General features: G+C 41.3%; 1 protein-coding gene across 1 annotated transcript; it reads right to left on the bottom strand.

The window, feature by feature from the left end:
* Positions 1–26,059, bottom strand: CDS1 (CDP-diacylglycerol synthase 1). The gene is made up of 13 exons (XM_081925160.1): positions 24,795–26,059; positions 16,109–16,236; positions 15,587–15,683; positions 14,954–15,051; positions 14,394–14,533; positions 12,142–12,200; positions 9,746–9,828; positions 8,375–8,462; positions 7,490–7,558; positions 5,586–5,738; positions 4,747–4,866; positions 4,361–4,464; positions 1–3,472 (listed from the first exon to the last, which is right to left on the bottom strand). The coding sequence occupies exons 1-13, from the start codon at positions 24,855–24,857 to the stop codon at positions 3,343–3,345; spliced, it is 1,332 nt and encodes a 443-aa protein (XP_081781286.1). The 5' UTR covers positions 24,858–26,059; the 3' UTR covers positions 1–3,342.
* Positions 26,060–27,319: the final 1,260 nt, after the last annotated feature.

Here is a 27,319-nt window from a genome sequence, read left to right as displayed (position 1 = left end):
TCAAGGTTTTGATCAGGGCTTTATTTTCCCCATCCCAGCTCTACAAAATGGTCAACTAAAACATTTTGAATACACATTTACAGTATTGAATGCTCAACATTTACAGTATATACACACAATTTTCTAAAGTTTTGCTAAACAAGGCAGAGTGTCTCACCCAAGAGAAGTGCAAATGAAAAAGTATAGGGGAGGGGGATGTTTCCTTTTGATCACACAGTTTGCTTGAACTAATAAAATACAGATCGTTGAAGAAAATGTTCCGGCATGTAATTAAAAAAAAAAAAAACCCTTAAAAGCTAAAGCAGCAAGACATCTTCACCTTCCCTGAAAAGATTATGCTCATTAAGAATTTACTGTCCCAGGTACAGTTCAGCAAGCTTTAACCTTTAGTTATTTTAAGTTTACATGACAACAACCAGACTTGGCACTGCTGCAGATATCCCGTGATGGCCATGGGTGTGGGTTTTTGCATCCTTGAGTATGTCTGGTCATTTCTGCTAATATACTTAGGCTGTTCCTGAAAAGCACACTGGGATAACCTTTTCAACTGTGTCCTAAACAAAAACAATCAGATTCTAAAGTGATAAGAGCACATCCAAAGTGACCAGGAGGCATTTCACTTTTTAATGAGCAGCGAACATTCTACATGTTTCTTAACAGTGCAAACAGAGCTGGCAGATCCAGCTATTCTCCTGCATTCAATGGCTTAAATACAGTCTTATTTCAATACCAATGCTATAAAAAGTACACCAAAGTAACCCAAAAGTTACACCTTTACATTAAAGTTTTACATTTTTATATGAGTCACCTTCAGGATGAAATAAGTAATTAGGCAGAAAATTTCCTAAGAAAAAATATATTTAAGTCTCAAATTTCAAAGGCCTACAAGTGACTACTGACTTCAGTGCAAATTTTCCTAGTGATGCTTCTTAACTTGAAAGTCTAGGCCATTTCTTCAGCTTTAAGCTGCATTTTGTTCTCTTTTTAGAGCTTAACCATCACCCCTATGGGGTCATTGTTGTGATTAGTTTGAAAGCTGAGATCTCTAAAAGTAGTTATTGATCCACAAATAAATTCTGGATGGGGAAAAATTCTGGATGGTGGAAAGTAATTATATTTTCAAATAAACATTACCCACATGCGTTCAGTGAATGCTGTGCACCCCAGTGTCTGAAATGATACCTATAGACAGAGCTGTACACATGTAGGCACTCCATATGATCAGGAGTCCAGACATCATGCCAAATGTATGAGCAACAGCTTGTTAGGAGGAAGGTAGTTGCCAAACTCTCTTTGCAAGGTACTTCAGAGTACTCAGTTCCATTAGGATCTAGAGATACGGCAACTACAGAAGTCACTGCATTGTTTTGTTTCTTTTAAAGAAATATCTAATCCAGCTTCATGGCACCTCTTCTGAAGTTATCTCGGCATCATGGGTGCTAGTGAATAGTGTGTCTGCCCCAGAGTAAGAGGTAGGAACCTACAATACGGCTCCTTCTCACACTAGTTATTGCTCCAGTTCCCAGTGGGCCAACTTTTCCCACAGTACCAGCATTTCCTATGCATTTCCTATGCTATTTTCAATTTACATTATCACAGGAGAAGCATCGAAAGGACAAACACCATAGCTACTCCTGCACCACCAAGATAATTTTAGAAGAAGCCTGTAAATATTTAGGTATTACTGGTGATGTTGTTTCATTGATTTTGATAGAATCAAAGGTTTCCAGCTTGTTCAGTCACCCTGTCATAATGATTTGATATATACCATCCTAAACCAAAACACACAATGAACTCAAGTAGTACAATGATGTAAACGGAATTCATTTTTCTAGAAGTCAGACGTTAATAACACGTGTTGAGTTTCACTACACAGTTTAGTCAAGCAGCACCAAGCAGGGCAAGAAATATGGAACCTCGAAAGCTCACAGCAGAAGAAAACTCACTCACACCAAGTTCATAGGGTAGAATCCTCCAGAAGGTTCTGTTGCACAAGCCTCACTGAAATGAATGGAAATAGATGTGCTGTTGTGCAAATATCCTTTGTTTCAGTGAGACTTCTGTAGAAAGAAACTTCCATGAGGATTACACTCCTAATGCCTTAAACCCTATTTAATCACTCCTCCCCATACCATGTTTTTGGCATTCGTGTGCTTTAGGTTTATTACTTTCATTTGCTTTAAAAATATTTTTTATTATCACATGATAAAAAGAAACCACACAGAAGCATTTAAAAAGCAACTCATGCCTTGAATATTAGAAATGTCACATTTCATGCAGACTTCAGTAAGGAATCTCAAAAGTGCAAATCATATTGAGCACATCTATCAACAGAAGTGCTGGTCTTCCCCACAGGGTAAGAAGAAGTAATCTCCAACTCCGTTACTGACTAAACGCCCTTGAGACTCCAGTAGTGGTGGAAGCACTAGATTCATCTCACAGCATAGAACTCCAACTAACATTGTTACGAAAGTGATCTAAATATTGCTGAGTTAGCACTTCTATTGCACTTACCATAAAGGAAGGGGGAGTTTCTATTTTACACGTCCAAACATTGGAGGCACAAATGAGCACATTCCAGAGACTAATCAGTCATTTCAACCCCAAAGCCCTGGACAGAGTTTGCTGGTAGAGAAGAGGCCTGCAACTCAAGTAGGCGTTTTGTGCTTTAAACTGGTCTTTAGGATGCTATGAGGAAGAGCCCCACCCTCCCAAAGAACATTTTCCTTTTACAAGAAGCGATTCCTTTATTTTTATTTTTCACCTGCCTCTTAGGCTTTTTAACTAAAAGCAAAACCAGCCTCAGGCATCCATTTACAGGCACGCTTTTCCTGTAAGGGTTTCTCCATTACAGGCCCCTTTCCTATTTTGGGGAAGTAATGCAACAGGATAAAACAGATGCCATTTGGTCAAAGTTTAGTGATACTGTCAGCTAAAATGCAGCACGGCAAAGTGTCATTAATTGAGCTGGAGTCATTAATATCATTGCACTAAAGTGTATTTTGATGAACTGCATACTCCCAATCATCTGTTGAATTCTTGTTCCAGAAGGAGTGTGCCCACCGTTGTTTAAAAATAGTTATTTTTTAAAAAATTCTGTAGCTGGGAACCAAGGGAGAAGGCTCGTCTCATCAACCCAAGGAACTAAACTAGACAGCAAAAACATGCAGTTAGAAGGAACTTAAATCTTGCATGGCCTCCTAGATATTCACAGTAATCTTAGTAAACAAACATTCATATCTTCAGGCACACAGTCTGACTTCGGTCCAACATGTCATGCTCATATAAGCAAAACCTGCCTTTCCAGCTGCACTTCTCTTTGTAGTCCAGAGTTTGGTCTGCCTATCCTCTCAGCGATGGCTGAAGAATCCCCTTTTCAATGAGATGCGTCTTCAGAGTTTTGTAGACATTTAATTGCTGCTCTGGCTGAAGCACCAACAGCTGTTGCAGGAGCTTGCTGGGATTGGGGCCTCTGGCAATTAAATTGAAGGAGACAAGGTATCAATCTGCAATACCACTTGTGATCAAATGTTTGCTTATAAAGAGCTCATCCAAATGAAATCTTCGCTCTACTGGGGACAGTACAGCATCGAAAGCATGCCGACCAGAACATATGCAAACACCTTAATGAGGTCACAGAAATTCAACATGAATAACCAGATCTACTGAGAGACACATTTCCTCATTATGAACATCCACCCAAGCACTAATTACTATAGGGAGGGAAATTTAAGAATGTCAGAACAAAATTAGGTGTATAACATACCAGTCACAAAAACTGGTTCTGCAGTACAGCAGGATAAGTATTTAATGGTTTTTGTACTGTTTTTTGTTTAAAAACCAATAAAAATTGTTGTTGTTGTTTTTTAAAAAATAGTTCTACATGTGAGGAAATATGAAATGCTGCTCCCTGCACCACTACAGAATTGGGGCCCTATTATTTTCCCCTTGCATAAGCCCATTAATGGACCTATACCTGAGTCTCCAGCAACTCAGAACAGTAATGTCAGATAACAAGGAAGATACCAATCGCCACTGGCACTTTCTGAGAAGTTTTACACATAGAATAATGTAGAGTACTGGGACAAGCAACCAGCAACTCTGTCCTGACATGCATCTAATGTAAGCTTCTATTAAGTTAAAGCAACCATTCACATTGCTACCTACATCCATTACTTCCATTTGGAGCCATTTCCTTAGCCCCAACAATGAGTTCTCTTCTGTTATGAGCCAGTGTAAATGACTGAGCACTTTTCAAAGGCAGCAACACATAGAGCAGGTTACAGTAGTATCTGAAATGAAGACTCATGTAATGACTTCATGTCAATTCTCTGCAATGAATTATTAATAGAGAACATACCTTATGAAACTGGTGATATAGACATGAACAAATGTAGACATCAGATACTGACAGTCACAACGATCCATTATTCCACCATGGCCAGGAATGGTGTCAGCAAAATCCTTTAGAAAAAAGGAAACTCAATTTATTGTTTGAAGATAGCTGTCCTAATTAATACTAATTATATATTTAATGTAACATTTCTAAACTGCTTTTAAATCAATTTATCAATTATATTTAAGTTACAGATGCAATATTTAGTCAATTAATCCATAACATGTTTTCAATTAAAAAAGGTACCCCTAGGTAACTGGGGCAGCAGATTTCTATTTCTACGTGTACTTACAAAAGGGACACAGAAGTCTCGGTACAGAGAAGATTCATACATCCAGATTCATACACACCTTGATTTTGAAAGCCCTTTTGAATCCACTTGCAAAGAAGCCTCCGAATGGTCCAATTAAGGATGCAAATGTTGACAAAGCAATGCTGTGCATCTGGAACGGGCACAAATTCACTGTTTCCTACAAGAAATTATGGTCATTAATTTTCCTTATTTTCCTTATAAGAAACTTAAGTTTTCTCCATATCCACAGCCCCCCCCCCTTTAAGGACAACCTGGAGCATTAAATGCTTAAAAGGATGGGCACCTTACTCAAGAAACCAGACCAGCTTTACCTCTTCTTCATCTTGACCTCATCAGTGAAAGAAGAGTATCCAGCCTTCTCAGACCAGCGTGAGGTCGGGGTTCAAGCAAAGTTCCAGAGAGGTCTGTACACTTTAATTAAAGCCTCCCTCTCATTTTCTTCTTTTCTTAAAATTAATTTCTCCCTGTCCCTCTTCCCTAGTTATGGACCGGCAAGGGACATCAGAATAAGGTTGTTGGGGAAACAGCCTTAGGTCTAGATACATGGGGGAGCTTTCCCTGGCTGCCATCTTCTGCAGAGAGGCACAAAGTGGGTATAGAGCAAACCACATGGTGCCATTTCCTTCTGGAAGACAATGAATGATTAGAAGAAGGCAGGTAGATTGGCCTGGCCTGCCTATTTCTACACAGCAGCAGCACAAAGCAGGAGTCACTTCAGGCAACTCAAGGATATTTGTTCCCTCCTCCTCACACAGTTGCTATTTAACTTACTCAAAAGGAAGAAGGGAGAGAGAATTGGGCTTTTAAAAAAGCATTTCATTCAGAATGCCAACTTTGAAAGATTCAGCTTTGTCTTAAAGATTTTGCTTTACTTACCCTTCCCAGCACAACCTGAAGCAAAGGTGGTATGGAGTACTTTTGTAACTGGAATAGTTCTGACGGTTCACACTCTGTGTCAAATCTGTTGGTTTCACTGTTGTATTCCACGGGGCATACAAAATACTGATATTGAGCCAGAAGGGTGGCAACCTGAAAAGGACAGTAGGCATCCATAAGATCTTTGTGACAAGTTGAGGGCATCTTGGACTTCTTTAATACAAGAAAAAGGAGCACTGGTCTTACCTGTGGTGGGCTCATTGTAGGAGGATAGCCTCCCTCTGGGTTGCTTCTCCCATTCAATCCAAAAGGCAAGGTTTAGGTCCCAGCCTTTCTCCCCAAATGCTGTTGAACTACAACTCCCATCACCCCTAGCTAGCAAGACCAGAGCTCAGGGATGATGGGAGTTGTAGTCCAACAACATCTGGGGACCCACAGGTTGAGAACCGCTGGTTTAGGCAAATCAAGCTTTTGCTGTGCTCTGAATGGGAGAGAGGCCCCCTCCCACTTTGGACAGCTTCAAAACTGAGGGGAAGAACTAGTAAGACACAGAAAAGAAAACCAAAGGAAAGGAGTTCTGCCCAAGCTCATCTCCAGTCTGAAAAAAAGGGAAGGGTGCTCCCTCCCTCCCAAGCAGAGCAGAGTAACAGTCTGATATGAACAAGTCCTACCTTCTGGAATGAATGGGAAGAACAATCCCAGAGAAGGATATCTACCTCCACCAAGAAAAAATGGTTCATTCCTCCCATTGTGTACCTAAGGCACGTTTGAAATGTTTTCTGCAGAAATGAGGCTACTGTTGGAATGGTTGTTCCCATGCCACTCCAGGTGATGTGTAGATCTCCATTCTTCTCCTGAGGCCCTACCCACCATCTGAAGTCAGGCAGCTGGTGACTGAATACAGGGTTTTCTCGCCTGTAGCATCCTTTATGTGGAATGACCTCCCCAGAAAAGTTTATCTGGTGCCAAACATGATGTCTTTTCAGTGCCAGGTAAATGATTATCTTAAAAGTGCATTCTGCCCTAGCCAAGACAAAGGATAAGAAAGTCCTGCCTGCTGTTAGGACAGAAGGCAAATCCAGCAGCAGTCGCTCTTTCAAGGTTTCACATCCAGATGGGTGTTGCTCCAATTTATGCTATCAGGCTGTCCCTTCTTCCAAGGAGGAGCAAAAGAATTTTACTCCACACCGAACCAGTTTCCCCATCCCCATCAGCAGCAGGAACAGCTACTCAACTGGGGAGAAGACTCTGGGGCACAGGTGTTCTCTCCAGCATCACACTCTGTTGCTACTGTCTTTAAAACATGAGAGTGTGGCGCTTCGTGATACTTGTAGAAACCAATTAGAATCCTGGTATTGAAGATCTGTCGCTGCAAAGGCAGCATCGGCAGCCTGTAAATCACGTTTTAATCGGGTGAATAATTTTGAGGACCATTATGGCCGATAAGCATAATCCCCTGTATTGTAAAATGCATACAATTTAGCAATGTTTTGTATATAGATGCTTTATTGCGAAATGCTGGACTTTGCTGACTTATGAGTTACTGCTCTGTGATTTTAGAACTACTGTCCTCATATACCACCCAACAATTCTTATACTGAAGGGTGGTCTATACAGGGAGCAAATGAAGATATGTCCACCCAGGTGGCTAGGAAAGGTAGCATAGTCACATGCCAGGATGTCACTCAACCAGCTATCTTCTGCTGCAGCAAAGAAAGCTGTCACAAGTCAGCCTGCCATCCACAACTTCTAGACACAAAGTGGTATTCCAAGCCTTAACTTGTCAAGAGCCTGACGCTTGAAAGCTTCAGCAGACGGGCCACATTTCAGAGCATTTCATGCCAGCTTCAAATCAAATGCAATGAACAACACCACATTAGTATGAGAAGGGCACATCCACTTACAAGGAATCCAAACACAACTGTGCTAAAGAAACCGCCAATGAAGCCTTCCCAGGTCTTTTTGGGAGACAGCTAATCGGAGAGAGAAATGAAGAAGTTACAACAATTTTTGCATTTCTGTCCAAGCAAAACACACACACACACATAACATAAGCAGAACTTAAATGCTGTTTAGATCTAGTATAATCAGTTAATGTTCCAGCCATCTTTCAAGTGCTGTACTACTTCTAGAGTAGTATGTGTAGATATGTGTATATTATAACAGGTAAGAATGCTCACCCTTTACAAAAGTACACCTCCGTTTTCAATTATTTTTCAAATAAGGTAGTGGGATTGTGTCTAAGGGCAGCAGTGACTTCAAAGACACATTCAAATAGGAGCCTGTAAATTACTAATGCAGATTAAATGTGTCTATAACAAGATGACTGCTAATGCTACTGGGGACTAGGATCATGTTTTCTCAGAAATCAAAATCTGAGGTTAAGAGTGCCAGAAATGCAACTAATGCACTCTGATCGCCAACACTGTAGACCCATCCATAGTCCTAATTTTCCCCCTCTAACAGTAAGAGGTCCTCTGACAAGCTAACAAAACATTCAAGTATAGAAAATAGCAAAGAATATAACAAAGAAAGCAATCTGTATGTGTACATAAGAAGAATGGGAAGAATCTGAGAGTACAAGTAGCAAGCAATATTGTAAAATTGGTCAAAATTATAGTTAGCCTAGTTGCTGGACAGAACAATCCCTTCCAAAATAGCCATAACGTGTTGACGAAATGCACAATCAGGATATGCCACATTCTGCAGTAAATAGTAAATTTGCTGCAGTAAATAGAAGCCAAACCTATAAAAAGTTATTTGATTATTTACTCAACCAAATTTTGTACCTTAATTAACGGAGTTCTCCCAAAGAAGAATCCAAAGATATAAGCAGCAATATCATTGCAAACAACACTTGAGATAGGAACAAGAAACCTGAGCAGTAAAAAGAAAAAAGTTTTATAGTTTAGAGTCAACCCAGAGGTATTATTGTGAAGAACAGTAACTTTGAAAAAAAAATCCTGGTCAACTTGCAAGGGCAAATTCATAGGACAGCAAGAGTATATTTTTTAAATATAATAATAATAATAATAATAATAATAATAATAATAATAATAATAATAATTTAAATGCAAATGTTTACAGAATGATCACTTTGAGATGGCTCTACAATATGAGGAAATTCTGTACACTGTAAATATATGTCAAACACTTTGAAAGTTATGAAATGAATCAGAAAAAATGAATCAGAAATATGTCTGGAAAAGAGATGGATACAAAGCACATGCTTAAAGAGACAAACACTTCCTGTAAATTAAAATAAATCCAGGCTATGCATCAGCAACACCCCTCACCACAAATAATTAGATTCATAATTTATGTTTGGGTCTCTTCTTGCAATAGGAGACCCGCTTTCCACTTCAGTCATTGGCAACTGCTAGACAACAGGAAAACAGAGTGGGAATCAACTAACTGCCTGAATTCATTCAAAGGCTTGTGCTAACCGGCAGAACAGTTGAACATCATTCTTTAAACTGCTGACACTCATTCCATATCACAAATTCCCTCAGTTTCAAAAGCAGTTTGCCACAGAGCTTGGAAGGTTGCTGTTGAACAACCAGAAGCCCCCCTTAGTTCACAGAACTAGTGTCAGAATCGTTTGGATCATGGTCCCTGCCCATTTGTAAGGAAGAGAGAAGCTTTTCCTGAACACAGGGCAATCTCACTCCTCGCCAGCAATGCAATTTACTCAGGATTTAACCATAAAGCTAATGAAATTTACTGAGATATTTGTATGACTTCTTGAGGTATACCCATCCATACTTCTTATAGTTAATTCTGGCCTTTCATCATAATCCTAAAGGCTCTGGAAGAAAGTTTTGCAGTTACTCACAAGACCTCCAAGACAATGTATTTAGAACTGGCACTTATTTTCTATGACCTACATTCAGCAGCCCTTAATGCTAGTTGAAAATTAGATTACAATGATGTTGACCAATATTTTAAGACTACTCAGAGGGTGAAGGTTTCAATTTTGAATTGAATTTTAACCATGCTTATTTTATTGTTTATTCCAGATATTTTAAGGCCTAGACAAGGCCTCATGGAATATCTGCAGACAAACTTGTGAAAGAGAAAACAATTACCAGACTCTAGAAACATACTATTTAAACAATTGAGACATATGTATAGATTTGCAAGAATTACTGTCCCCTTACCAGATCATGCCTTCAAACAGATTTTGGATGACAAGATGGGATTGTGTTACAATGATCAGCAAAGTGACATGAGTCCATGCGAACTGTTAACAGTGCAATAACACAACAGTTAGTGACACTACAACAGATCAATACATCTAAATAAAAATGGTAGTTTAGCTGAAGGAATTGCACAGACATTCTAAGAAATTAGAGGTGTACACAAACAGTATCACAATCTAATTGTATTAATTTTGAAGACAAGACATAAAAGAAGATTTCTATTAAAACTCCTATAATTTTTCCATTTGGGAGTTAAAATACTTTTAACCATGTATCTTAATGGGAATGAGGAAGAACGAAGGTGGAAAATAATAAGGATAGTCTGCATATACATATAAGGCAATTTTGAATTAGAACATTAAAGATGTTAGTGGCAAAGTTATGGTGATGGCATGCAATATAATGATGGAAAATTGTCCAGACAGAAGTTACGTAGTTCCTACAAGTTATTGATGAACACAAAGGATCAAAACTACACTACCTGCAGACGTACTAAAGAAGAATCATCCCTTCTTACAAACAAATTGTGATTTGTCATGTGGCAACTCTGGAGAGGTTTCATACAATTAAATTACAATTTCAAATGTAGCTAATAATTGGTAGGCTACTAGGGACTAGATGTTAATGTCTGGTTCAAATATGAATCCCACTGATTAATATTCTCCATATGACTATTCTGACACTTGCCTATGTGTGCTATGATGTGTGCTTTTTGTGTGTGCTAAGTAGATACTCTCAATTTACATTTACATTCAGCATGGATAATAATAATAATAATAATAATAATAATAATAATAATAATAATAATAATAATAAATTTTATTTATATCCCACCCTCCCCAGCCGAAGCCGGGCTCAGGGCGGCTAACAACACCAAAATAGTGCAACATTATAAAAACATTATAAAAATTAATTAAAATCAAGATTGATGGCAACCATAAAGTTTTGTAAAGGTTGCCAAGGAGGGAGTCAGGCTGCGCCCTGACCAAAGGCCTGGCGGAACAGCTCTGTCTTGCAGGCCCTACGGAAAGATGTCAAGTCCTGCAGGGCCCTTGTCTCTTGTGACAGAGCGTTCCACCAGGTTGGAGCCGCAGCCGAAAAAGCCCTGGCTCTAGTTGAGGCCAGCCTAACCTCTCTGTGGCCTGGGACCTTCAAGGTGTTTTTGTTTGAAGACCGTAAGTTCCTCTGTGGGGCATACCAGGATGCTATACATTTCCAAACTTCTAAAGTCTCTTGTTCTGATCTGTGATGAAGAGTTGTTTTAGCTGTATATACGTTTGTACTGTACATATTTGACTATGCACAAATTACTAGTGCACACTTTTGTAGATCTACACTTTTGTGTTTTTATCACTCAAGACAACTGAAAGCACATCTGCAACCATTCCACAAAGCAGTACTATGTAGAGGCATTCAAAAACACACGTTGGATTAAAGTGCAGCCACAGAAAAATGCAAAATTCTGACAGCCTTGAGGTAAGTCAATAATTTTAAAATAATTCTTGGTTTCTTACTGTTAATTTAGGCAGAGGTGAGAACATAAATGTTAAAGGTTTAATGTGCATTTAAATTTCAAACAATTTTCTTTATGTTCATGCTGAGGATTTTGAATACCCCAACAGTTTTGCTGGATGATTGGTATAGAAAATAACAAATTCACTTTCCCCAAAGTGTAGTTAGTCTATATTGGCAGATTGAATTAAGCCTTATAGCAATAGTCTTCAACAAAGAACCCATAATTATTACACGTTGAGCTGGTTTCAACCCCACTAGGCCATGTGCACAATCTGAAATGAGCCTAAGCAAAACAAAAACTTGTGTATGCACCCTGTCCTATTCCCACACAACTGGGAAGAGGGAATTCACAAACTTCTACTGCTGCTTTTGGTTAACCACAGCTAGCTATGTCTTCTGGAGCCAGAACATGGTTAATATATAACTATGGTTACTTCAAACCATCATTTCAGAAGCTGGTTTGCTTTCAGTTAACCACAGGTTATGTCAACCAGCTTGTTGTTCTGGAAGTGAAATCTTTCAAACTCCTCCTCCCAGTCATGTGGGGTGAGAAATGGGAATGGGGAAAGGTGAAGAGTGAGAGCCCAAAGCTGCATTGGGCACATTCTGGTCTCTGCATATCACACGAAACTGTGATTTAGCCCAAACATGTCAACACAGTCATTGACAAAGGTATCACTTCCATATCTCAAATCCAGATTTCTATTAACAGTGCAGGTTAATAACTTTTATTCATAAGGCTTTAAAATCTATTTTGGACATTAAACTTCAAAAGCAAGTGATTTAATACTGATAATTATTTTGACAACAAATTTAGCAGCTGAAGGATAGATACGCACCATGTAAAATTGCAGGCGATAGTGCCTCTTCACCAAGCTCAGTACAAACAAACAGAAACCTATGCAAAAAAACAGAAAGCAGGTACATGTTTTCCAGCCTTTCAGTAAACAGATGCTAGCCAGTTGCATTGTTGGGCTTGCCCCCTCCACTTTGGTTTTCAATTGTATCAGTCTTAACCTCGATACTATAACTGTAAATACTACTGTTTTCTTTAGAGATTAAAATGGTTTCCATTGTACCTCCTGATTATAGGCCCAATTTAAGCAGTACACTGAACAAGATTGTCCAGATTCTTATATACAGGTACAGTGGTACCTCTAGTTGCGGACTTAATCCATTTTGGGGTGCCGTTCGCACCCCGAAAAGTCCACAACTAGACCGCCTCTTCCACGCATGTGTGAGGCACGATCGAGCGCTTCTGCGCATGTGCGAAGTGTGCAGATCGCTTCTGCGCATGCACGCGTGGTGAACCCGGAAGTAAACACTTCCAGGTTTCCTGCGTTCGTAAGCTGAAAGTCCGCAACAAGAGCGGAACGCAACTAGAGGCCAAATATTTAAAATTATAATTGCAGATGAGTCTTTAATGACTGATTTGGAAAAAAACAACCCTAAGATTTATAGACTGCCTTTCAACAGAAGCCCCAAGGCACTTAAAACTCAACATGAACCTCCCAACAAAGACAGTATGAACAGCTAAAAGCCTGAAAAATTACCCTAGGAGCTGAATGTTCCAACTGCCAAATGCCTAATGGATAGGAGTAGCTTCAATGCTCTCTTAAAAAGCAGTGTAGAAAGGAAGCCTGGCAGGGTTCTCATAGGAACATGCTCCAATAATTGTGAGTACTACCCAAAGAACGTGTATGTATTATGCATCATTACAAATCTGACTTCCTGCACACCAGCAGGGTGTGAGGCTTCTGACTAAGGATGGGCCAATTTCAGTTTCTTATTTTTCAAATCTTAAATTCAGTTTGCCAAATCTCTGCATCAATTTGTAATTTTTAAAATAAATCTTTATTTCCCCTAATATAATGTGTTCTTGTATGTTATTTCACTAATACATCCATTTTTATGCACACATTTCTCTAATAGCATATTTGGTGTACTTTTTTTGTTTGGAGAACCACAGGACAAAATTCAGAGAACTGTGAGTTTTGAACAATAGCTGTGTTTTGCTTTTTATACTGTTTTGGGATGTACCAATTAAGAAAGTTCACATTAAAATGTGAACCATAACTAAAATCTACCCTGCCCCGAGTTATTGTTGTATATAATAAGGTCTGCATCCAACAGAGCATTTTTCATACTCAATAGCTTTCAAGGAACACTGATGCAAGGTTATTTCACAAAAGCGAAAAAGATGGCTGGTAACTTCTAAGCACAAATTTCAAAATTTGGGCATGTCACATGTACTCAGTCTGGTGCCTGCCTTTATTAAAAATGCAATACCAATGAGACAATCATTGGTATGGTGTGTTTTACAACAAATTATTAGATTAGGCAGCACCACTCCCTTGATAATCTCATCTACATCTAGGTTTTAAAAGAAAGAGGGCACAAAAGTGCAGCCTCAGTAATTGTTTCACAGTTGTGAAAATCCTTTCCCTGGATGGCAACATCTAGAGGATTTTCTGGAAGTGTTATTTGGTTTACATAAAGTATGGCCCAACCTCGTCATTGTACAATCTACCAATAAAAAACAAAAACAGCCCACAGCTTCCTATACAAGGGCCACATGACTGGGACTGATGGAGCTGTAGTTTGCAGCATCTGGAAAGCATGTTGGAAAGTCTTGACCTAGAATTTTCATGGCCCACCAACGCATATTATATTTTCAAAGCAAGAATACACACTTTGGATTGCTTAAGAGTTGCAATACAATTAGCTGTTAAGTGATACTAATTATGCATTCTTGCTTAACAACGTTAAGTGCCTTGCAGGATCAAATCAAGATCAGGCCATTCCAGATTCTATGCAAGAATGCCCATTCCCAAACTTATCCAACACTGAAGCTATTCATTAAAAATAATTCTGGAGCTATGACATGGGAGATGACTGCCAAAATGCCTTTACCAAGTTACTCAGTGTTTACTGCACCCATGAGTGTGGTTTTCAAAGGTTGCATAGAGTTAATTCTGTAATTTCTGTGCACACTCTCTCTTTGTCTATTAGCACAGAAAGGGAGAACACTGGAATCTGACATCAAGTAGTAAATAACTGCAATGGCAAGTAACAAGTTGGACCAAGTTACCTGCCAGATAAAGTGTAAAAGATATAAACCGGTGATAGCGAATTAGGAACTGAAGTTGCTCTCTTCTTTGAACAAATGTGGCAAAGTAATCTGCTACAGTCTCTCCATAAAAGAAGTAGTTCACACACAGCAAGAAATACCTGCAACATATAAAGCAACTTGAGATACTTTCTAAGAAGGGAGCCCCCTTTTTTCTCTCTTCATACCGTTCTATATCTTTAAAGATGAAAATATCAAAGTAAGAAAACTCTAACATTTTACATACTTAGGAGTCTTCTAATGGAGGCTCGTCGAAGCAAGCAGATACAACATGATTTGGAGGGGTATTTTGCAAGGGATACCAAAAAAGTAATCTTTTTAAATTGTTACATTTCTTTTAACTGTGTCCATTATTGAAGCATTTGATGTCTAACTTATTTTAATTCAAGTACAGAAGTGAAGCACCACAAAGCCAGCAGTTATAAGCAGTCAGTAAATCCTCAGCCTGTGCTTCCACTAAAAGTCATCCCTATGGATGTAATGGGGAGAGGCTGGAAACAGCTAGAACCGAAATTACTTACCAGCTCAGTGTTCGAAACCACGGCAACTCATAAGAACGATAGACTCTGTAACCTATGGTGATGATTTCATGGAAACACTTTACTTGTATGCTCATGACCTGAAATTAAGGTAAAAGGTGAATGCGATTCCAAATTTTAATACAGGATAGAAATGCATCATATTCATATGCTGGTGTTCCTAGATAGTTGGAACTGGAAGCTAATCTTAGGTGAGTCAAAGTATTTTGATATGGCATAGCTCATTTCATAGATGCCTTTGGCAGGCTCATAGGCACTCCAGAAATTCAGTACACAGGCTTCCTGGTTCATACAACATTAAGGGAAACTCTCAACGCACATTACATTGTGTACAAAGGCCTATGTTCAATATTGCTCCAAATGGGGACGAACAGAGAATTCACTTGGCATTTCAGATTTCAATTACAAGTTTCTAGCTAATACATCTCAACTGAAACCTCAAGCAGTGCTAGATTATAAAAGCAAAGGAGACTTTCAGTCTATATGGCTATGCTACTCAATTAGACTGGTTTCACAACGGACAAATTGAGAAAAGGCAGGCTGAAGTGATTAACAAATTGGTTTTCATTTATGCTAAAACAAAGCAAATAAATTTTAACAGTTCAAGAAACTTACAAGCAGCATCAGCATAAATGATCCCATGTAAATAATCAGCGAAAAAGCTACAATCATAGCTAAAGTTAAAATCCCACGAATCCACCAATTCTTCCATCTGCAAAAGAAAAAAAAATCCATAATGTTACAACTACCTGCCACTTCATAACAAGAGAAACAAAATTTAAGTATTAAGCTACACTAATACTCAGCAACTGAGCAAAGGAATACTGATGAGTCTAATGTAACTTTTTCATGTTTGAAACCAAATTCAATGTCCAGGTCAGAACACCACTGACAATGTGATCTTTTTAATTAGAAATAAGTCCCACTAGGTTCAATAAGTCTGGCACCTATAAACTCATAACACTAGGAAGAGATAATGAGATAAAAACAATAGACCATTTTTTAGAATAATTGTCTCCATTCAAATGGCTCCCTTAATGCATCTCCAAGCAACTAATTCCAAGAACAAAGCTTTAGCTTGCATACAATCTGCTTAATTTATTTTACAGTAATATTTTCAGTTTTATTTTTCCATACCTGGAAGACAAGCCAGAAAGGGCCTTCTTAAAAATTTCTGGAGTGCGGTCTGTTGGTGGAACAACTTCAGGAATGTCTGAATCGGTCCTGAGGTCTAGCTCCGCAAATCTATCTTCTCCATCTACATCCTAAAACAAAGCACATGATGCAAATACGCTTAAGAAGCTAAGAACACACATACAGCAGCATATTGTTTCAACATTCAACGTACTGTAATATAGAAATTTATTATAATTTATTATTATTCCATTATTTGAAATCAGTGGCAAAGCATGATTTCATGTTAAGTGAAATGCTAGAAATTTTCAACATTGTGAACAAAATTATCTTTACAGATACAGCTTTCCAAAAACAAATAAAAAAGCTGTTTTTTTAAAAAAAATATGGAAACTCAATTCGCTTAAACACTGGAAGAAGTCAACACCTTCCACACAACAATAGATTTAACAAATTGTACTCCCTATTCTGTGGGTTAAACCACAGAGCCTAGGACTTGCTGATCAGAAGGTCGGCAGTTCGAATCCCCACGACGGGGTGAGCTCCCATTGCTCGGTCCCTGCTCCTGCCAACCTAGCAGTTCGAAAGCACGTCAAAGTGCAAGTAGATAAATAGGTACCGCTATGGCAGAAAGGTAAACGGCGTTTCCGTGCACTGCTCTGGTTCGCCAGAAGCGGCTTAGTCATGCTGGCCAGTAAAGCGAGATGAGCGTCGCAACCCCAGAGTCGGCCACGACTGGACCTAATGGTCAGGGGTCCCTTTACCTTTACCTTACTCCCTATTCTTATTTGAGCTGACAAGGTATCAACGTGAGAATACGAAAAAGAAATGAGAGAACATTTTGGTCAGCTTTTTTGAGGCATGCATCATACTCAGCAGTCCAGTATATTTGTATTAACAATTTATGGTCAAAATAATCCATGTCCTCCTTTCCTATTTTGACTCTTTTTATTTTGTAGGTAGGTTACTTTAATTCAAAAGCTGTAAAATAAAAGACAGAATAGAAATTATACCTGTACTCATACTTCACAGGGGTGGGGAAAATGTTCTTGATTGGACACCAATAAATTTGATGCTGGTGCCTAAGAATGTGAGATGTTTTCCATCCTTGGCTCTTTCTACATTTACTGCCGTATCATTTATCAAAGATAAATAGGAATTAATTTCATTATGCATGAACACTGTATCTTACGACTGCTGATCAGAGCACAGTATGAATAGTCATTCTGAAAGACTTACAGTAGTGTCAGCTAAAAAAAAGCAAGAGAGGAAACCCAAATCTGATGGGAGGAGTTTAATAGCAATCACAAGATTTTAAGGATAGTTATCAGCTGAAAGAAATTTGTTGTAAAATAAAACAGTTAAGGGAGAGGAGAGGTTTTTCTTCTTAACAAGAAAATGGGCAGTACAGTGGTAACTCGGGTGAAGTACTTAATTTGTTCCGGAGGTCCGTACTTAACCTGAAACTGTTCTTAACCTGAAGCACCACTTTAGCTAATGGGGCCTCCTGCTGCTGCCGTGCCGCCGGAGCACGATTTCTGTTCTCATCCTGAAGCAAAGTTCTTAACCTGAAGGACTATTTCTGGGTTAGCGGAGTCTGTAACCTGAAGCGTATGTAACCGGAAGCGTATGTAACCCGAGGTTCCACTGTATTTTCTTCTCCTATTTTCAGTATAGACTTGTACTAAACTAAATGTTTATGTTTATGTTTCTAGCCTGGCATTTTTTTAAAAAAAGAATACCTTTCTCACATTACTACAATTCTTCTCTCCTTCCACAGGGTAGATACCTTTCCATGAAAAAGAATGGGACATTTTATGAATTGTCCATCTCTGTAGGAAAAGGCCAATTCCCAGTCCTACTACATAGTAGTTACCCATTTAAGCTTTTCCAGAATGGAGGTTAAGTCTTTATAGTCCCCAAAATAAGAATAGTGAAGAGCTGAAACCCTGGCAATTTTAAGTCAGAATGTTCCATCCAAAGAAGGCGTCCACCCTGAATGAGAACTTTGAGTCTGAGCTTCTGCTTGATTATTTTAGACTGAATTTTTTGAGTCACAATCTGTTGCTATCTTAACTGTTTGCTTCTATTTTTTTTCCCTTATACCACAGCATACCTCTAGCTTCCAGATGCATCACAAAGCCAGAGATTGGAAGTTTAGATTCTGAAAGCAACTGCCCTAGTTTAAAGTTCCAAGTATTTACTTATTCCAGAGGGGTAGCCTGTAGAACGAAGAGTCTTGCTGTGGCTCCTTCAAGACTAACAAATATATTGTTACATAAGAACTAGAGCCCACTTCATGAAATGTTCATTTATTTCAACTGAAATATAGTCCACTTAAGCTTACACCATAATACATCTGTTAGAATTTAAAGGGTGTCACATCTAAGTAACTTCCTAATTTATTCCAGGGTTCTAGTTATGCCCTTCTCAAGTGCAGTTAGCTGTCATACCGCCCAATGCTATGAATATTTACTCAAAGTGAAGTCTCAGTGAGTTCAGCTAGGTTTACAAATAAGGAAAGAATGACTTTGATAATTCTAGAAAGCTGGAAGGTTTAAGGCAGACATAGGCAAATTCAGCCCTCCAGATGTTTTGGGACTACAACTCCCATCATCCCTGGCCACTGGTCCTGTTAGCTAGGGATGATGGGAGTTGTAGTCCCAAAACATCTGGAGGGCCGGGTTTGCCTTTGCCTGGTTTAAGGACATAAGGTGCTCCTTCAACAGCCAGTGGAGTACTATTAAAAAGTATGCTAAGGCTATTAAAAAGAAAGAAACAGAAATAAGAGTGCAAAGTAATACTTCTAAAGCAATTTTAAGCATGAAAGGGTTCAAATGTCTGCCAAAATAATTGGCTGCATGAGTATTTTAACCATTTTGGTCCATTTTCCCATTCTTGGTTTAACATAAATCAGTACAAAAAGCATGGACACATTATGGCCAACAATCTGTTCCCAGAACACATCATAATCATACACTATTACTTATTTTAGCTGCAAAATTTCCTGTACAAAACTAAACTATGAAACTTCAGTAAACAGACTAGTTTTATGCTTAAGATCAAATTCATATTCCACTTAGAAGTTTAGAAAACTATGAGGCACTTTTCATTTTTATAGAGAAATCTGGTAGTAGTACAGTTCCTAGTAGTACAAGCCAGGAAGTCCCTGGCTCAAAACTCACCTTAGGCACAAACTCACTAGGTAGACTTGAGCAAACTACTATTCTTTATCACCTCAGGTCCTCAACTGCAACATGCAGCTAACACTAACCTATTTTAAAGGGCTGCTATATGGAAAGGTAGCATACAAATAAAATGACTGATGAATGCATATTGATATACATGCGAAATGCTTCAAACACTAAGGGTGACAGCCAACTGTGGCCATCTGTGAGTGGAACGGACTGCAGGGGGAAGGGGAGGAAGTGAAAATCACCTCACATAATGTTGCATGTCACTCCATGTGCGCTGTATAAATTCTTAGTATTATTAGTTTAAGCTTTCCATGCAGTATGGCTTACTTGCATGAGTCATCTGGATTTCTTACCCTGCAGAGAAGGCACTTGTAGCATGGTATATTTTGCTCACTTGTGCCTGATGCTGTGGCACCCTGCAGTGTAGTATGTGGCAGCATGCAAAATAATATGTTAGGAGCCCTTTAAGTGTGCATCCCTGTTTTTGTGCTGTGCCACCATTTTTCTTGCCTCTGCTGTTCTCAGCCCCTTCGCCTTTCCCTCACTTGTGTCACAACCTGATGGAAGGTGGAGTCCAAGACATGTGGAGGGCAATAGTTTGGGGAGGGCTGCCTTATTTTATGTCTCATTGCTTCTCCATAAGCTGCCACTGTTCGTGGAACACTCTCCCGAGGCAGGCTCACCTGGTACCATCATTTTATATATTTAGGCACCAGGCAAAAACTTTATAACCAGGCCTTTAAAAGTTAGTCTGAAGATGATTAAAAGAGTCACTGATCAGGGGCAGAGGGCATGTTGTTTGACTAAAGCTCCAGATTTAACTCCCAGCCCTACTGCTTCCAAGAATTTGAAGAGCTGCACACTGCCAGGCTCATAGGTTTAAGATAATTTATTTATACAAAATAAAGCAAGAGACTCCAATGGATTATAATAAGTAGCAAGTAAATATTTCCTTTGTCTTTCCTTCACACAAACTGGAATGGTAAGCCCTTCTAAGAACAAATTGTACCTCCACATCTAACACTGTCACAATTTTAGAGTTGGGCAGCAACACTTAGCTTTTCTATTCTGTTGCGATGTCATTTGCTAGCTGCTTGCTCATTAAACAAGGGATTCCTAGCAGTCAAGGGCAAACCCAGTAGCCCAGCAAAACTTTGCTTGCAAAGCACCTGCTACAACTGCAAGCATCATCAAACAGTAGCAATGGTCACTGTCCAGGAAAACATATGACTGCCCAGGACAACATTGTTTGCTACTGCCATGCTGTTATAACTGCTCAGCTGCAAATTTCTCCTTCCCAGGCTCACAGGATTGGTCACAAATTTGTTTTTGTAATTAGATCAAACATTGCAACATGCTGTTTAACAACGTACATTACCCTCTAGGATCTCTAGAGCCACAACTACACCAGAGCATTTCGTAGAATTGTAGAGTTGGAAGGGACCCTGCGGGTCACCTAGTACAACCCCCTGCAATGTAGGAATCTCATCATCCATGACAGACGGCCATCAAACCTCTGCTCAAAACTCTCCAATGAAGGCGAGTCCACCACCTTCTGAAGGACTCCATTCCACTGTAGAACAGCTCTTAGCTGTAGTCCAACAATTTGGGGGGGGGGGGACAGCTAGCAACTCCAACTGAAAATGGATCAGGGTGAATGGTCCCAGCTGCTGCAACCTAAATGCTCACAGTATCTCTCTCCCCACTGCCACACCAAGTCAGCACAACAGAAGGGAACAGCCCTGACCCTGATCTTCATAGTCCCTTGCCCTACTCTGCTGGGGTGGGGGCTGGCTGCGACTGCATAGTAATTATGGGGGAAGGCACTCTGCACATGCTCAGATACAGGGCATGCTTTTCAATTCTGAGAGAGTACTGGCCCACCTCCTGACACACCAAGGCTACATTCCTCCATATCCCCCACCTCTAACCCTACCTCTGGTGCCAGAAGCCCCTGGCCTGGGCAAAGCTACCCTCACTCAACAGAGGTCTTAGCAGGTAGCTCACCCTTGTGAGCCCCTCAGAAGGACCTTTAAGTGGCAGCAATAAAGAGAAGCGGGGAGAAACCAGACCATTGTCAGAGGAGCCACTGATGACAACAAGGTTGGCAGCTTCCACTATAATAATTTAATAATAATAATTTATTATTTATACCCTGCCCATCTGGCTGGGTTTCCACCAGGAATTCCCTTCCAGGAAATCCCTTCCACTAGGAATCCCTTGTGAGCAAGCAGCTAACAAATGACATCTCAACAGAATGAAAAAGCTAAGTGTTGCTGCTCAACTCTAAAGTTGTGACAGTGTCAGATGTGGAGGTAAAATTTGTACTTAGAAGGGCTTATCACTGGGTTTCCCCAGCCACTAGGGCACCCGCAGCTCCTTTTCTTCTTCTGCCACACGTCAAAAGTGCCTGTGGTGCTCATAGACTTTAAAACATTAAGACTGATGATTGCATTGGTTACATGTCGGGATTTCCCCTGGATGCTTTTGATTGATTTTTAATGTCGTTATCCTTGCCTGCGGTGGTGAAAGCCCACAGGAAGAAACCCAGGGTTTTAAAGTGCACTAACAGCGTGTTTTTCACAACCCTACCCAAAGGCAGGAGCAAAGGGCAGAAGCTCATGCTCCTTCTAACTCATGCGACCAGTATATTTTGTTGTTGTTTTTAAAACTACTCCAAGAATCAATTCTTGAAGGTTGGGAGACTCTACAGAACAACTTTCAACAGGCGTTTGAACTAGGAGAAATTAGCATCCCCTTCATGAACACAAATAAGCATACAAGATTCTCACTTAGTTCATAGAAGATGGCAAAAATGCAGTAATAAAGAGGATGGCCAGTTTACTGCAGTTACTCAACATGTCTAGTTATCTCAAGCAGCAGATTTGATGGCAAGCCTATTAGCTTGTTAGCTTGGCTATACCACTTCAGATTGCAGGTCAAGATTCACATGACTGAATACTCCATTAAAAAAAAAGGCACTGCACACAAGGCAACAGGAGATGCACCAAAGAATCAGGGATTGCCAGCCCAGTGTTAGAGAGATTATGGTGCCAATGAAGGATTTCTTTGCTGCCCCCAGGATGCAGTGTGCTCTTTCCAACATCAGGCGTACATGCAAACAAGTTTACAATAAAGTTAACACACAATTACCGTAAGGTTTTGTTTATGATAGATGAAGGTTCTTGTGTTGGAGAGTGGTGGGTAACGTCAAACAGGGGTCGCCAACCTTTTTTGACCAGCAGTCAAAAGGTGGCACAGGCAGTGGTCAGAAAATGGCTGCCATGACAGGCATGGCATAATACAAAATTCGTGAGAGTATAGTCACTGCTACTTCTCTCCAGACCACCCCTGCCTCATGGACCTGGGACTGTAGAGCTGAAAGGCAGGATACTCTGCCTTCTGTCATCAGGTATGAGACCAAGAGCCATGAGGAAGCTGCTCCCTACGCATCCCAAGAAGATCATTATGGCAAGGAGCAGACCATCTTGGCCCCATTCACTGGCCAGAAACAGAACAGCTACAGGGAACCTGTATTCCACCCACCCCCTGAAAGAACATACTGCTCCAACTGTCCGTTGCCCTGGAGATGTAGAAAAAAAGCAAGGGGAAAGCCTCATCCTTCAGCCAAAGGAAGAAGAGCAAGCAACTGCTATTCAAGCAAGAACAGGGAAGATCAGCCCAATATGGGAAGATCAGCCTGACTGATACAATTTTGTTTCATCTTTGAAGAAGTGATCTTATTCTACCTTTTCCCTCCAGTCCCCTTCTCTTGTATGCCTTCTGTTTTAAGTTTATGAGCTTGAAAACAGGATCCATTTCTCTCTCTCTCTCTCTTTATTCCATCACTTCCTGAAGTTAGAAAGTTTGAAAAACTGGCTTGCTCGCTCAGGTATATTCAGCACCCTAAAACAATTGAGTTTACTGACAACACTACTACAATACCACTAGCTTTCATTTCCAAGTTCTGCTAGAATTTAAAAGGTAAAAAAAAACTGGGCTCACCCATTTCCATTTCTTTCCTAGCACTAAAAGAATGGTGCATTTTTTGGCAAAGCATACATACACAGTCTAGACATAATTAAAATCTTGGCATCATTATTTCATTAAGATGCCTCTATTATGCTTTATATAGTGTCAGCTTTAATATTCAGTCATAGGAATGACACTTACTTCTAAAAGCCTACGTTTCAGTATTTAAAATCACATACAGTTTACGTAAGGGACACAGGTGGCGCTGTGGGTTAAAGCCTCAGCGCCTAGGACTTGCCGATCGAAAGGTCGGCGGTTCGAATCCCTGCTGCGGGGTGCGCTCCCGTTGCTCGGTCCCAGCGCCTGCCAACCTAGCAGTTCGAAAGCACCTCTGGGTGCAAGTAGATAAATAGGGACCGCTTACCAGCGGGAAGGTAAACGGTGTTTCCGTGTGCAGCTCTGGCTCGCCAGAGCAGCGGTGTCACGCTGGCCATGTGACCCGGAAGTGTCTCCGGACAGCGCTGGCCCCTGGCCTCTTAAGTGAGATGGGCGCACAACCCCAGAGTCTGTCAAGACTGGCCCGTACGGGCAGGGGTACCTTTACCTTTTACCTTTACAGTTTACGTAACGCAGAAACACAACTGCTAATGAATTGTTTCAACCCCTCTGCCTAAGGGCTAATAGGCACAAAACCAATGCACAGATATCCATGAAAGGGGTTGTTGTTGTTTCTTAGCGAACAACAACAGCTTCTCCTCTTGAAATATTATATCTGAGCCCAGAGTCAAATGTCTGTCAGTTAGAAAACCATAAATATATAACCTGACATGGGTGTCGAAACAAGCTAACAAGAACAAATTCAGCAGTTTATTTTTTACTTCCTTCCAATGCACAGGGTCAATGTATTAGTGAACCGGCTGTTTACATCCTATAGCTAGTGAAAACGTAGAACAAGGGGAGGAGTGATGCAAAGAACAACCTTCTGCACAGAGTGCAAACTGCAGGTAGAGAGAACGGCCTCTTACCGCAGAACTGGAACGGTGCTCAATATCCACATTTTTAAGCTTTACCAATTCACCTTGAATACTCGCAACCTTGTTAAGTAATGAACATGTTAAAAATGCAGAGGTGTGGGGAAGGGAGAATGACTTTCATTTTCCCACACCTTCACCGCAGGATAAAGGACGATCAAGTGTCACTGACACGGAAGAGTGACTTCCTAAGAGAGAGGTGAAGAAAGCAAACACCTGCCCCAAATTTCATTACTCAAGCACATCCCCAGAGGTGAAATGATAACCGAGTGAAAGAGGAGGCAGCAAAGAAGCATCTCTCTTTCAAATCTTAATCCTCCGTGGGGAACAAGAACTGCTTACATCATACCCCAAGCAGAAAGGGTGGTGGAATCTGCTGGGAGGAAATGGTATGCGAAGGATCCTCCTCGGAAAATGACAGGGCTCACACCTTCCATGTCCCCATACCTGGAAACAGGTAAAACGAAAAAGAGGCCCATTCAACCTTACCTTGTCAATTAGGTTTGCAGTTTCATGATCTCCACCAGCTCCTCTCTTCCTCAGCTCCGACATTTCCCTGGTGTGAGGTCAATAAAACAGCAGCAGGAGCAGGAAGTAGAATGTGTGTGTGCAGGGGGGCGAGCCTACCTTATAATAATGGGGAGAATCACAGGCTTTAACTGCAAAAGCCTAGGCCTCTGGAACCCTCCTACATCCCAGCTAGCTCCTTGCAAGAAACCAGAGAAGTGGGGGGAAAACAACCCCAAAATCAGCTCCCCACTGCAAAAGAAGACACAGACCAGAAGTCTCTCTCTCTCTTTTCCAAAGACTCTGCAAGGATAACAGAAGGGCCCTGTGAGGTCCCTCAGGAATTTTCCATGATGCTACTTATAGCAGGGACCCCCCCCCCAAAAAAAAACAGATGCCCTTCAAAAAGATCTCTGTCAAAAGGTCTTCTTTGGCTACGTGTCCCGCCCCCTCTCTCCCCAAATAAATGGGCTCTGAGATAAGATTTGCTTTTTTCCTAGGCAAAGTATGGGGGGGACCCTCCCTCAAATAAAATAAAACAAAACAAGCAGGTGGGGAGGGGGTCTCCTACTCCAGAGACTCATACACACACATCAGGTGTCTTGCCCTCTCCCCGAAATGAATCTCAGCTCTGTTCCTCAGAAGACTTAAATGATGGGGGGGGGCGTTATGCGCAACCCACAATTAAGACTCCCGCCCAAAAAAGGCGCTGCTCGGCCCCACATAAAAAAAAAAATCGCAAAGACCCCCCTGAAAACCCTTTCGAGTGTTTTTTTTTTTGGGGGGGGGAGATCTCCCCTTCCCCTCACGACCAACTACAGAGGGCACCCAAGGGATCTAACACCCCCCACCCCTGTCACCCGCTCGCTCGCTTCTCCCGCCTAACCTCTCTGCCCACACACCCCCGGAAGAATGGGGAAGGTGAGGGGGGGGGGACACCACAGCGGAGCCCCCTAGGAGACCCCTTCAGCGCCTGCCTCCCTCCGACCCACAGCGCCACCCGCCACAGGCGGCGCCGCAGCGTTGCTACCGCCGCGCGAGCCGCCGCCACACAAACACACACACACACACACAAAACAGCCGCGCGCAAGAGAGCGACTCCTCAACGGGAGAGAGAGGGGCAAGGGCGGACGTTCGCTCGCTCGCTCGCTCCCGCGCTTTCTCGCTCGCTCCCTCAGCAGCCCCTTTCTCCTCGCGCCTGGCCGGCCGTTCTTGCCCGTCGCGCGGCGCCCGGGCCACGCCCCCTGGGGTGATGCGTTCGGCCCCGCCCCCCTCTCTCTCCCTCCCTCCCTCCCCCTCGTCGGAACTGAATCCTGCAGAGGCGGGCGCGCGGGAGAGAGAGGGAAGCGACGCCGCTTGCAGTTGCGTAGGCGAGCCGGGAGGGGGAGCGGGAGTTCCCCATAGAGGAATGTTGGCAGGGATGGGGAGCAGGGAGAACCGCCGGTTCGAGTCCCGAGCTCCTTTTTTTTTTTTCGGGGGGGGGAGAGTTGGGGTGGATATTTGTGTGTAAGGTAAAGGTAAATATGTTCCTGCATTCCTACATTGTGTGGGGAGGTTTGGACTAGATGATCCTTGGGGCCTCTTCCAGCTCTACAGTTCTCTAATTCTATGTTGGTCACGGCTGTCATTATTATTATTAAAAACAAAATTAAAAAATTCCTTCCAGAAGCACCTTAAAGACCAACTAAGTTAGTTCTTGGTATGAGCTTTCGTGTGCATGCACACTTCTTCAGATACACAGACTCAATGTGTATCTGAAGAAGTGTGCATGCACACGAAAGCTCATACCAAGAACTAACTTAGTTGGTCTTTAAGGTGCTACTGGAAGGAATTTTTTTATTTTGTTTTGACTATGGCAGACCAACACGGCTACCTATTATTATTATTATTATTATTATTATTATTATTATTATTATTAATACCCCGCCCATCTGGCTGGGCTTCCCCAGCCACTCTGGGCGGCTTCCAACAAAATATTAAAATACTGTACAATAATGCATCAAACATTAAAGCTTCCCTAAACAGGGCTGCCTTCAGATGTCTTATAAAAGTCTAGTAGTAGTAGTTCTCTTTGACATCTGGTGGGAGGGCATTCCACAGGGCAGGTGCCACTACCAAGAAGGCCCTCTGTCTGTCGTGTAATTTGGCTTCTCGCAGTGAGGGAACCGCCAGAAGGCCCTCGGCGCTGGACTTCAGTGTCTGGGCTGAACGATGGGGGTGGAGACGCTCCTTCAGGTATACTGGACCGAGGCCGTTTAGGGCTTTAAAGGTCAGCACCAACATTTTTGAATTGTGCTCGGAAACGTACTGGGAGCCAATGTAGGTCTTTCAAGACCGGTGTTATGTGGTCTCAGCGGCCGCTCCCAGTCACCAGTCTAGCTGCCGCATTCTGGATTAGTTGTAGTTTCCGGGTCACCTTCAAAGATAGCCCCACATAGAGCTGGGGTGCACAGATCTGTCCGGCACCCCCCCTCCCCAGGTTGCCCAGTCTCAGGCGCGCATGAAGG

The sequence above is a fragment of the Podarcis melisellensis genome (genome assembly GCF_964234715.1).
Source record: "Podarcis melisellensis genome assembly, chromosome: 9".
NCBI classification, from domain to species: domain Eukaryota; kingdom Metazoa; phylum Chordata; class Lepidosauria; order Squamata; family Lacertidae; genus Podarcis; species Podarcis melisellensis.
The sequence above is the reverse complement of the archived record's forward strand: the minus strand, read 5'-3'. Positions and strand labels throughout refer to the sequence as shown.